We start from the raw sequence: 13,618 nt of genomic DNA on the forward strand, positions 1-13,618 counted from the left end.
GAACATGCATCCACAGTGTTACATTGCAGCAAAAAACCCTAGAAAATAGGAGTATTATGTCTAGATCAAGGGAAGTAAAAGTTCTTCACCTACATTACTCTGTCCATTACACGTGTTTGTGTGTATGTATGGAAGCGGAAGAGCCCTGTAAGCACACTTCTTTCCTCTGTTTTACTTCTGCAATTAAAAACATATTGAGTTTCTCTCCCAAGTGGCTAATAGCTCCTTCTAGTGTCTGGATGTTGCCTGTTTGGTTACTTGAAGATGCATAATTGGAGAGTGAGTTTGTCATGGGAATATTGTATGCCACTGGGGGATGGTTGGGAGGATAATGAGGTAAAGTTGCCTAAATATTTTGAAGTAGTTATGTAGCTAATGTGTAATGTCTAGTTTAGACTTCAGTCCCATTTAGGCATTCTCTTTACATGTATCTTAAACCTACAAGGAGGGCAGCACAGTAATCCTGATCCCTTCATTTCCATTTCCGTCGCTATCAATGCTCAGTGAATAATATTCAGAAGTGAGAGCCTTCATGATTGTGGAGCCTCTCTGTGTGAGTTGGAAACCCAAAAAATGGGTTTCCAGGTCATTTAAGGAATGTTCACAGACAATGGAGGTTTTCTTTATGTGAGAATAACAGAATTTGAGACAGACAGGGTTTTCTTGTGAATCTTTCTCATATGCTTAGTTCGGGCATGAAATAAAGAGTAGAGTTTGGTTCTGTTTCCAAAGGTTAGTGGTGTTAGGAATAAGTATGTAAGTAAAGCTCAAAAACAGGTGGAGAAGAAAAGTTATTTATGTGGATGGTTGGCTTTCTTCTTCTTTATGGTCCCAGGTTTGTGACACTTTGTCATGCCCAATGGCAACTTGCCGGCTAGCAGATATTGCTACAGGATTCTATAATTTAAACTTCATTTCCATTTCAGCAGCCAAATGTTATAAAGCTATGTCATATTTTCAGTGTATTGGTATGTGCATTTGCATGTGTTTCCTGAAATGTTTCAGTGGGGATGATATACTTTTGATTCTTACCTGATGCAGATCTGAGTTATGCTGACTCAAAACATCAGTATGATGAGTGTATTTCTCAGCACAGAAGTGCCAAATGTAGAGAAAGCACATTTTTCATTCCCGAGTTTTCTTGCACTGACATTGCAACTTGCGCTAAACTTATTATGAATTATGATGTGTATGCCATGTTGATCCAGCAATTGATTCTTGGGGCTGGAGGAGACTAACACAGACAGAAGCACTCCACATATGTATATTGTTGTAATCAATTGTTTCAAGGAAAGGTTGAGTCCTTGCTGGCTGCCACTAAACCTGCACAGTAGAATAATCAAATCCAGAAAAGTATTAAAATGAACTGTATTAGTTCTAATTGCAGGTGTTATCTGATGCAGTTTTAGTGTTTCTCCATGTTGAACTCACTCTGTAAGTAGAGAGCTAGGCCAGTTCCTTGCTGTTGTCATATTCCACGTGGAGGGAATCAAGCATTATTATTTTTTAAGAATAAGGACATACTCAAAAATATTATCCCCCATCTTCGGTGGCAAGCTGATAGTGCATTGTATTACTTTAGCATCTGCAAAACAATTTTCCCATTCTACACAAGAACATTCAGTACATAGGAACATAGGCCTAAATCCAATTGCTGGTCCAAATTTATTTGATTCAGTAAATCATGTTTTGTTAGAATGAACAATTTAACATTCATCCAAGGAAGATAACTTTTATGATAGCACAACAGAAATAGTAATAATATTCCCATTGGATATCAGTGGTTATAATTCTGATGTCATGTATGGTTATATATCAACAGGGTTCCGACATTGATTGGGATGACCTCTGGGATCAGTTTGAAGAAAGAAAATACCTGAGTGCTCGGAAGTGGAAGGGTGGAGAAGACCCATATCGACTATATGCCTTCAACCAGCGGGAGAGTGAGAGGATCCCCAGTGACCGTGCCATTCGCGACACTAGGCATCACAGGTTTATATTCTTATTTGCCTACTTGTATATCCCAGAATACAGTTATCGTTAAAGCATGCACCTGTGTGAGCTCTTTATCTCTCTCACACACATACATTGACTATTCCTCACATTGTTGCTGTGTGTCTTCAAGTTGTTTCTGACTTATGGTGACCCGAAGGCAACCCTATTGTAGGATAGTGAAATTGATAACTCTCAGGTTATGTGGCAAAAATGGGGTATCTGTGGCCATCTAGCTGTCAATAACAATCATTTCCATCAACCATCCCATCACCCAGGCTCACAAGGGCTGGTTGGTGTAGGAATTCACCAATAGCTGGAGAGCCACAGGCTTCCCATCCCTATTCTGTGGTTTATAGTGGTACAAGGAGTGCATTGTAATTATTCCTTCTGACAAGACAGGAGAGAGTTAATGGCATTTTTAGAATAATTCATAGTGTATTCATCTTTATCTTTAAATTTTCAAGTGTATTGTTTTTTAACATAGTTAGCTACTATGATTCTCCTTTAAGAGTGGAAAGTGGAATACATAACAATAAAACTGCATTAATTTTTTTATTTTATATAGGTATGTCATCCTATTTTAGAGAAAAAAACTTTCTTAAAGGCAGTTTACTATAAAATATACTGTAAATGAAACAAAAATTGAAAGACAAATTTTTCAAAGATTACAGGGAGGAATCCATTATTATGTGAGAGAATAGAGAAAAGGAACAACAACAATCTCTGAGAACATACTTGATAAGAAGCATAGGAAAGGGTGTATTGTGCAGTGGCATAGGTCACTCAGTATGTCAAGAGAGGTCATATTTATAAACAAACCAGGACTTTCAGAAGGAGCTGATTCCTCCAGAGAATCACAATGAGCATCAGTCCCCAAAACTAATGTAGTACGAGGGATATCCTATTGTCCTTCTGGCTAAAATAATTAAGATGATCTTAGAAATGAAACCAGGAAGGCATCAAAAGGAGGATATTTACTGTAGAAAAATAATCCAGCTACTTTCACAAAAATTGAACAAATCCTGGCTTGGATCATGTAGCTAGATCTGGGATGGGGAAATTTAGGAAGGGTGATGATACTTCACCCTTCTCAAAATGGTGAATCTTGATCTATGTTTCAACCCCAAAGCTGACCAAGAATCACAATCAGAAGCTGCATCCAGTTGCAGTTTCTGTGTTTTGGAGACTTTGTGGGACTGTTTTGGGATATATGGAGTACATCTGACAACAGATTATTAGTTAGTGTGGGGTGCCTATCTATATTAGGGATGTAGCTGGCTTGAGCATTAGAAGTTGGGTCTGCAAGTGGCTTGCAGGTCATTCTTTCCCATCCCCTGCTGTAAATGTTCTGGATGAATGTACCAGATGAGTAGGACATGTAAATGGTAGGTGTGAAACACCCCTGTGGTTAAGGACTACCCTAGACTTAGTTTGAAATGTAAATGTTGTTGTCTCATCTGGAAATTGTAAACATGGTGCTGTCAAATTTATGCCATGTGCAACTGGAAACCAAGACAGTTGTATTTGACTTGAAGAGATGGAACTTCTTTCTAAAGTTTTGAAGGTACAATCTGCTCTCGATTTCCTAGGTTCTGACCCATGAGTTCAACTGGAAGGCTAAGAGCTTTACTCAAGACCCCAGTCTTATGATTCATGACCTACCATAAACTTATGTATACCATAAGATCAATATCTGAGACTTTCCTCTCAGTCATTCCTCTGAGATTTGGAGGATACCCACATGGATGGGTGTTCCCTCTCACCCCTACAGTGTATATATGGTAAGATGCTCTCACCTGGCACCAATAATACAACCCTTCATATCCATGGGTTCTGAAGCCACAGATTCAACAAACCATGGATAAAAAATATTAGTTTTTTAAAAATCTCAAAAGCAAGTTTTGATTTTGCCACATTATAAGCACTATGCCACATGGAGAGTACTATGCTGATGTGTAAACATACACTGCATAGCCTGTCATTTCACATATCCTCGGGCTTTCTCTGGCCCTCATTTGAGTTGTTCCCCATTTTATATGAGGGACATCACTTTATTAAATCATTGTATATGATGAGGCTTATGCATCCATAGATTTTGTATCGATGAGGGGTTCTGGAGCAAACCTCTGTGGAGACTAAAGGTCTATTCATAATAAGAATAATAAGAGCATTGAAAACCAAGGTTAAAAACCCATGAACAGTGCTCGTATTATCTGAGCTGCAGAGGAAACCAATCTCCTATCACAGGAAGAGAAGCCTGAAAATAAATAAATCAATTAGAAATTTCTAAACCAGTTTCCTGTAGAAAGTACTCCTTCACCCTCCCTCTGAATCCTTAATGGAACAATCCAAGCAGGAACCAATCTATACTAGATAATATTGCATCAATGCTTAACTGCGAGTGCTGCTGAGATTTCCATTTGCTTTCAGACTAGCCAGCTGCTCTTTCCTCCAGAGGGAAGTTAACAGTCCTTATGGGTGTCAGTTAATAGCTAAGCAGAGAGTATGTCATTGCTGGAGAGAAATAACAAATGGAATATTTGCCATCTGCCCAGCTGAAGGCAAAAGTAGATTTAGTTCGGCCATAATTTTGATCTGGAATCTGTATTCCAGCACATTTACTTTGTATGTGCTGAAGTTTTTGGTAATTTTTCCAAGAGAAGTTGTCAGTGATAGATCAAGAAATGGTCAGAACCTATTCGTAAAATGAACCAATCCTGTCTGTTTCCCTTTTCTACAAATAAGTGGGGATTTGAATTATTGAAGATATCAGAACTAAATTCTGGAGGCTATGCCATCAACTAAGTACAGTAGAGTCTCACTTATCCAACACTCGCTTATCCAACATTCTGGATTATCCAACGCATTTTTGTATTCAATGTTTTCATTACATCGTGATATTTTGGTGCTAAATTCGTAAATACAGTAATTACTACATAGCATCACCGCACATTGAACTATTTTTTTCTGTCAAATTTGTTGTATAACATGATGTTTTGATGCTTATTTTGAAAAATCATAACCTAACTTAATGTTTAATAGGCTTTTCCTTAATCTCTCCTTATTATCCAACATATTCGCGTATCCAACGTTCTTCTGGCCCGTTTATGTTGGATAAGCGAGACTCTACTGTACTTGAGTAAGTATCTGCGGAAAGAGGAATGTCCTGATATTCAAGAACAGCAGGTAGAAAGGGCAGAAAGCATATGCAGCAAGAAAAGAGGAGGCAAAAAAATCCCAGTGGAAAATGCATCTGTCCCCGGATGGCTGTTTGAGAGATTTGACAGATAAACGAAGTTGAAGGATACTGCAGAGTTTACAGGAAACTCCAGAGTGTCTTCTGGATTTGTGGCCATTTGTGGAGCTGAATTTTGTTTCTTTCGGTCTGATCCACTATCCAAGTGCATCACCCTGGGATAGCCTAGCTGTTGCAGTCATGCATAAAGACCCTAATCGTAAATAGCCTTTGAAAACTGCATGGTTTTCAAAGATTTTCTTTCAGGAAGAATAAAATTGCTAAAATTATTCATTGTTTCATTGGAGAAGAAACTTACTGAAGAATGACATCCCTATGCATTCTTCAGGGGTTAGTTGGTGGGTGAGGAAATATGATTGCCTGTATTGGTAAGTGAGAGAAGTGGGGTGCGACTGGGGTGAAAAACAGGTAGGAATTTCTAACCTACACAAAGTTGGATAAGGTCTTTTTACCTTTTATCTTTCTGTTACTTCAGAGGGAACCCTGAAAAATTATTCCAATGCCTTGTTATTCTACTCCTTTTGAAATAACAATGGCTTTTAAAGAGACAAGCCCCTCATAGTTGAAAAAGAAACAAAAGATCTCTTCATGGGTCAGCAAGTGGATGAAGGATCATAACCATTCATTGAACAATCCTTTTAACAAAACTTGAGATAGATAACCAACAAGTTACCCAAGTGCTCTCTGTAACAAACTGGTGTTTATGAAACATGTTTATTACTTCAGTGACTGGACAGCCAAGTGGCAATCCACAGAGAATATAGAATGAGTCAAGATCATTTCTGCAGCTGCTTTGAGAGGATACACAAGTATTTAATAGTACTGGAAAGAGTGATCATTGCAATAACAGCTTAAATTAAATGTGGGCAGATGTGGTAAGAATACAGTAAATTAAACTGATGGGCCTCTAAATTAGTTGTTACCTTAAAGAAGGTGCTAATATTGGATGCTGAATTTACTGTGGTCAGTTTGTTGAACATAACCCTAACCCCACCTCAGCTGTTAGCATGGCAAAAAGAAAAAAGAAGAAGTAAGGCAACAATAGGAAAAATGTAACAATGAAGGATATTACCTTTTGCAAACCTTCCATACTTAGAATACCATCCAGAAATCAATCCAGTGCATTAATATCTGCAGTTTTCATTCAGGGGAGACCAGTGCAAACCCTAGTAAAATGCCTGCATGTCAGCAAAGTTTGGTGGATTGTACTCTGGGAATCTCTATATTAGAGAACTGGAAGGCACAGCTGAAAAAGGAATTAATATTTGTCTAAATGCATTATAAAAAATGAAAAGCAAGGCGAATTGAAGATTTGTTTTTCTCTTTGCAAAATGACCTAAGTGTTATATTTTTTATATTTGTCTTCTCAGAGCAGTAATGGAATTTTAAGTGAATGAATAATCAAACCACCCTGCCTCAGAGACAGATAAAATGACCTAATAACAAACAAAAAAAGGAAGATGGAAGAGGGTGAAAAAAAAAGAATTGTGGCAGCAGTTTTCTATTTTATTTATTTATTTTAACACAATTGAATATGCAATCAAAATGATAAGCATTTTTAAAAAAGAATCAGAAAGTAGAAAAAAAGAAGAAAGAAAGACCATTTGTAGCTGCTGAGGTGTGGTTTCAGGACCCCCTGTGGATACTAACATTTCTTGATTCTCAAGTGCCATGATATACAATGACATAGTAAAACAATGTTCCTTATAAAAATGACAAAATCAATATTAGTTTTATGGGCTTTTTTCCCTTGAATATTTTCAAACAGTGAATGGATGACTCCATGGATATAAAATGAGTGGATCTGGAAGGCCAGTTGTATAACACAGTAGGGATCTGAGACCCAAGTCCTGAATTCAATTAAAAGAAAAAAATATTGTTAGAAATCCAGCAAAATAATCTTACTAAATTACTGATAACCATAACTACAAATTACAACATCATTAAATTTTTATAACTCAAAAATCCATAAATTGTTTATAATCTTTTAGAAAAGAATCTTCATTAGGCTTATTCTTTAAAACCCATGTTTAGTGCTGTGAGAGATTGACACAGCTGCTTCTTGTGTTTACTGAATAAATTTTGATTTGTTCTTTGAGAATGACCTAATAGGCAGTGCCTTTTGCATTCTAATTATAGTGTGTTTTCATAGCATTTGAAATTACTGCCCCACATGCAACTCATTGATGAAAAGCAATTTGATGTTACTACAATATATCTTCTCTGAAGTTCTCCTCCTTCCCAGCTTTAAAGTCTTTTGGAAGGTTTTACTGAGTAAAGAATACTGTCACAACACATTTGCTTAGCCCCATAGCAAAAAAAGAAAACACAAAAAAACCCCATCAGTATAGGCAGTTCTGTAGTTGCTGAAATCTAGCAATGAAATGAATGGGCGTAAGTGCCACATATCACCATAGCGGCAGATTTGATGCTGGAAGATATTTCAGTCTCTGGAAAATGTAGAGAATTAGAATCAGAGGACACAGTATGATATTCATAGCACACAGAGTCATATGACTAGAGAAATTTGGAAACTGAAGCAGAAATTCTATGAGGATGGACTTCTTATAACTTACCAGGAGCCTTGCCTTAATTTCCACTGCACTTTGCTGATGCAGTACTTCATTTCAAGGAACAGGAGCAATGAAAGGAGATATTTTGGGAACAATTAAACATATAGGTGTAACTTGTGATGGAGTTAAAATGCAAAGGAAGGAGAAATCCCCTTTCACAATAGTTATTTTTTAATGTAATGATTATTTTAAAATATTATTTTTTAAAGAGAAAGTACCAGTAAAAAGAGAAAATGAAGAAATAAAGGGAGGATTACATAAAATGTGAGCATGGACTGGGCATATACATTACTATAAATTAATAAAATTTCCAAAAACACCTTTTCTTAGTGTTGCTGTCTATAAAATACATGTCCCCAATGCTGCGGCTTTTCACAGTTGAGAAACCTAGATGCATATGGTCATGCAACATCAGACTATGATCCAAGAGGACAAATGTTATTAATGAAGAAGAGCACACAAGATACAGCAGCATGCTTTTGCCTGAACCTGCTGGAAAGGGCAGATTCCATCTCCTGTTCTCTCCCCTTGTTAACTTGATCTATACACTCATGTAGGAGTTTAGACATTTTAATAAAAACCAACACCAAAATTACTGTAGTTTAACTCTTATAAAAATAGAGTAGCAAATAAGTTATAACATATCCATCTATAAGGTGTTATTTTGTTGTATGGGGCCGATATATTTCCAAATGTATCAGTAGTAATTCACAGGTAACCATAATGTTATATCTCATAGTCACTTTCCCAGAATAAAGAGCTGGGCATGTTTAACCTGCAGAAGCGAAGGCTGAGAGGAGATATGAGGGCCATGTATAAATATGTGAGGAAAGTCATAGGGAGGAGGGAGAAAGCTTGTTTTCTGTTGCCCTGGAGACTAGAATGCGGAACAATGGCTTCAAACTACAGGAAAGGAAATTCCACCTGAATATTTGGAAGCACTTCCTCACTGTGAGAACTGTTCAGCAGTGGAACTCTCTGCCCCGGACTGTGGTGGAGGCTCCTTCTTTAGAGGCTTTTAAGCAGAGGCTGGGTGGCCATCTGTCAGGGATGCTTTGATTGTGATTTTCCTGCTTCTTGGCAGGGAGATGGACTGGATGGCCCACGAAGTCTCTTCTAATTCTGTGATTCTTTTATTCTAAGTCCAAAAAGCACAGGCAACTGGTGACCCATTTCTGTGTGTGTTCATCTATCAGATTTTCCATTGCACCAAGGATAGCTTACATAGTTCTATTTCTACTGGAAAAAATAATTTCTCCTTAGCTAATGTGACTGGCAGATAGAGGGAGAAAACGTGGAGGCAGTGACAGACTTTATATTTCTAGGCGCAAAGATCACTGCAGATGCAGACTGCAACCAGGAAATCAGAAGACGTTTACTTCTTGGGAGGAGAGCAATGACCAACCTTGATAAAATAGTGAAAAGCAGAGACATCACACTAGCAACGAAGGTCCGCATAGTGAAAGCAATGGTATTTGCCATAGTAACCTATGGATGCGAGAGCTGGACCACAAGGAAGGCTGAGCGAAGAAAGATATCCACTTTTGAATTTTGGTGCTGGAGGAAAATCCTGAGAATACCTTGGACCGCAAGAAGATCCAACCAGTCCATCATCCAGGAAATAATGCCCGGCTGCTCACTGGAGGGAAGGATATTAGAGGCAAAGATGAAATATTTTGGCCACATCATGAGGAGACAGGAAAGCTTGGAAAAGATCACGATGCTGGGGAAAATGGAAGGAAAAAGGAAGAGAGGCCGACCAAGGGCGAGATGGATGGATGGGATCCTTAAAGTGACTGGCTCGACCTTGAAGGAATTGGGGGCGGCAACGGCCGACAGGGAGCTCTGGCGTGGACTGGTCCATGAGGTCACGAATAGTCAGAAACGACTGAACAACAAACAAGCTAATGTGAGGTTTGTTGTTAAGGTCAGAGGAAACTGGGAAACCAGATAGGTATCATGGATGTTATCACTGTCCCTGCTAATCCGAAAATCCCCATACCTCAACCCTGCAGGCTCTAGCTGTACTAAAATACTGCCTTCCAGCTGCTGTCCTCATTGTTTTTCCCTCTGGCAGTATAGATTATGATTTCATTTTGGAAAACAATTCCGGCTTGGATGTAGTCTCTGGTTGGCTTGGGAAGCAGGTCTTTCAAGCTGGCTGCTTATCATCCTCACCTGCCTTTCTTGGCTGAGTAAATTACCCAGAGACTAGATTATCTGTCAGTTCAGGCTTGTGGGAGAGAAAATGGGATATTGTCCTCAGCTGGAACCCACATCTTGTTTTTGTAAAAAAGGTTGTTTCTCCTCTTTTTTAACATCTACCCCTGTCTCCCTTCCCATTTAGCTTCCTCATTTTTTAAAGCTGTTCTTGTAGTCTTTCTGATATGTTTACTCAGCTAGAGTTTTGGAGGGATTGCAAATCAGGCTCGGTATGTCGTGAAACTAGGAGAGAAACTGGTTTTATATTCTTTTGCAGTTACTTTCGAATAATACTAGTAAATTGTGCCAAATTGTGGAAAACATTACCGTCATTAGTAGTTTAGGACTGTGGGCATGGGGAGGATGCTGCAATTTGACAAGGGTGATGTGTTCGGGAATGGCCATAAACTTAGCCTTCCACATTTGTCAGGTTAGAGATGCAGGACCCCTATGAAAGTGGGAAAATGTAAAATAAAAAAATTATTTTATTTGAGTAAACACTTATCTAGGGACCTGATCACACTACAGCATTTATCCACTTAAATCCAGTTTCTGCCTCATGCAGAATTCTGAGGTTTGTCATTTAGGAATGGGCCTTTAAACTTCTCAGACAGGCAGGTACTGGGTCTCACTAAACTACAACCCCCAGAATTATCCAGGAGGCAGAAACCAGGTTTTAAGTGGATTCATGTTGTAGTGTGATGAGGATAAAGGAATCTCTCCAGTCTAGCTCTGTGATCAACTTCTGGTGGAAGGTAACCATAGAATCACACTGTAGGACCTACAAATGTCTATAGAAGTGTTTTGCCTAGGAATCCCTAGGTCTTCCAGTACATCATTATGGTCAACTCCTGGCAGAAATTGACCATATAGCAATCTAAATATGAAAAAAGGAAACCAGCAAATGTGGAGGGCTGACTGTATATGATGTAATGTTTATGCACCTGGGCATTTTGTCTTCAGGAACACTTCTGGTTGGCAATAAAAGGAACTAACAGAGGAAAACATCCTATGAATTGGAGATGTATATATCATCCCATTTTATATATATAAAATAGCCTCCAAACATTGAGTTGATCTCCAGTGTGAATAGCTCCTATTACAAGCTGGAATACATTCACGCAAATACTTTGTTCAATTCTTGCATGGAAGTATCCTGAGGCTTTTGTGCAGCTGCTTCTTATTTGTTCTTACTATTAGCATTTTTTAAAAAATGTAGGAACAATTATATTCAGCAGTCTTTTGAATTTCAGAGTTAATAAAATACACACTAGGAAAAGCAAAGGATAACTTGCAGCCAAATTATGTTGTAAATCAGCACTCTGTTCCTCCTGTGTTCTGTGTTTGTATGTGTGTGATGTCTGGAATAAAGTCATATACTCCAGCTTGGCAAGTTGGAAATATAACAGTGAGTGGGATGAATTGCCCACAGCTTTTTTTAAAATATAAAATCCTTGTGATTGCTTTTGAGTTTCTGCCATCTGCAGCAGGCACCTCCCAATGAGTTCAGACATGCCAGTGTTCACGGCTTTGTTGCACCATATGCTAGACTTGGTGACCTCCACCTTCCAAATGGTCCATTGATTTTATAGATATACAGTTGCTGCCACTATTGCTAATTTCTGATAGTGACATGCTGGTCTTGGCTTGGCAGTTCTTATAAATGAGGGGAAGAGCACAGCAGATGAAAAGAGGAAGATAAAAAAACCTAAATAGTGAAATGAAATGTACATATTTCAGAGACTTCTCTCCAAGAAGTTGATATTTCACTGCTATTATTTATAGTTCTTATCACTGGTATAGCATTTTCAATGTATAAAGCAATTTACAGTATGAACATATGTCAGTGCCGTATACTTTTCAGTCTTTTCAAAACCCAAGGCTTCATCTTATCTGCCAATGCTCATTCTGGCTTCCAGTGACTTTCCTGATTTTGGAAACAGCTCTGCTAGATTTTCTATCTCTACTAGATTGGGTTCAGTTATGGGCTAGATTCACCCTCTTCTGAACCTATGTGGGTTCAATGGTGTCAGAGAAGCTGTGGTTGCATGGCTGGCCAGACCTTCTAGCTCAAATTTGGGGAAGGTATGGCCCTTGGACTCTATGTGGTTCTACTCCAGAATCTGACTGTCATTCTGGATCTGAGCCCTAAAGGGCAGCGGCTAAGAAACCATTTAAGCACATATTTTATCTTTCTACCTCATTCGGGTTTACCAGCACTCAATCTACACTTCTGGGCTGAGTAGGATTTCTATTAGTCATATGGGGCAAGTTTTGTTGCCTACTCAGTACTCAGCTATGGGCAATTATTAAGCAGTGTCTGGAACTTGTCTTGAGTTCACCAAAACCGGCAAAAATGAAAAAAAGTGAAAATGAATGGGCATTTAAAAAAGTTAAGTAGCACAGGTGTATGTGTGTGCATGTTGTTGTTGGTTGTGTTGGGTGACATCAAGTAGTTTCTGACATAAGGCAGCTTTATCACTTAATGTTTGTGGCAAGCTTTATGCAGAAGATTTATTTAGATTTTTTCAGCCTCTTCCTATAAGGCTGAAAAAATTGACTTGCCCAAAGTCACCCAGTGGGTTTCTATAGCTGAGTCGGGGTTTTGACCCTGGTCTCTAGCATTGCAGTCCAGTGCTCAAGCCATTATACCATGCTGACTGTCTAGTGTGTGGATGTGTGTGTGTGTGCAAGCTTTTTGAAAAGTATGGTGAGTGTGCATTCATAGAGGCTTCCAGGAGGAGGAATCTTTGCCGTGTTTTTTTGAGGGGAGGCCAAAAACAGGGCAATTTGTCAAGTTTAAGGACAATAACAGCAGTGGGGGTTGCAGACCATTGCTTTTATTACATTTGATTTACAGAAAAGGGGCCTTCGTTTGCCCAAGTATTATTCTTTCTTTATGTCTGGGTTTTGAGCCCAAGTATCTTATAGCCATAAGAACAAACTCTCATAACTGACTGCTATGAAGATAAGTGAAAGCAACTTGATTTAAGTAAATGAGTCTTTGCTTCATATGGTCTCCACAATCCATATTGATTTCATAAATTGTCTTGTTTTTCTCCTCCATATTTAGTTAACTTTTTGTGTCTGTCAGAGTAAACCTGCTCAAAGACAGGGTTGAGTCACAATAAGGCTGTATGTGTTTCTGCTGAGTGAGAACTGCAGCTTGAAATGAGAGGTATGCTCTCTAAAAGGTCATTTTTTTCAGAAACTAATGATACATAGATATTTTCTTCAGGGAAAGGAGATAACATTAGCAAAAGCTCTCAGAAAAAAAGCTATAGAACCAGATTTCCCTTTGATGATAAAGTATGTTGGTCTGCATTCACAGGGCCAATGGTTCATTTTTGATTCCTCTCTAAGTGGGTTTTGTCTAGCAGGCAATGGAAAGGTAACTAGATTTGGAGGAAGCAGGCAAGCCAATGAGAGGAACAGCAGAGAATTTATTGGCAAAGAGTGACGTTCAAATCTAATTGCTTCCACTTACTCCCCCAAAGAGGAATATTTTTTTCAAGGGTCAGTCACAGGAAGGACAGCAATGAAAATGTGACAGTTTTATAATGTGATTCTTCTTTGAAGTTTGCAAGCATTT

General features: G+C 38.5%; 1 protein-coding gene across 2 annotated transcripts in view; it reads left to right on the forward strand.

The window, feature by feature from the left end:
- galnt14 (polypeptide N-acetylgalactosaminyltransferase 14) overlaps nucleotides 1-13,618 on the forward strand; it is a 291,609-nt gene that overhangs the window by 147,752 nt on the left and 130,239 nt on the right. For both annotated transcript variants that reach the window (XM_062973041.1, XM_062973051.1), the window contains exon 2: nucleotides 1,823-1,992. In XM_062973041.1, the coding sequence (XP_062829111.1) occupies nucleotides 1,823-1,992 (170 nt within the window). The remainder of the gene's footprint in view (nucleotides 1-1,822; nucleotides 1,993-13,618) is intronic.

This window comes from Anolis carolinensis, chromosome 1, assembly GCF_035594765.1.
Source record: "Anolis carolinensis isolate JA03-04 chromosome 1, rAnoCar3.1.pri, whole genome shotgun sequence".
NCBI lineage: Eukaryota > Metazoa > Chordata > Lepidosauria > Squamata > Dactyloidae > Anolis > Anolis carolinensis.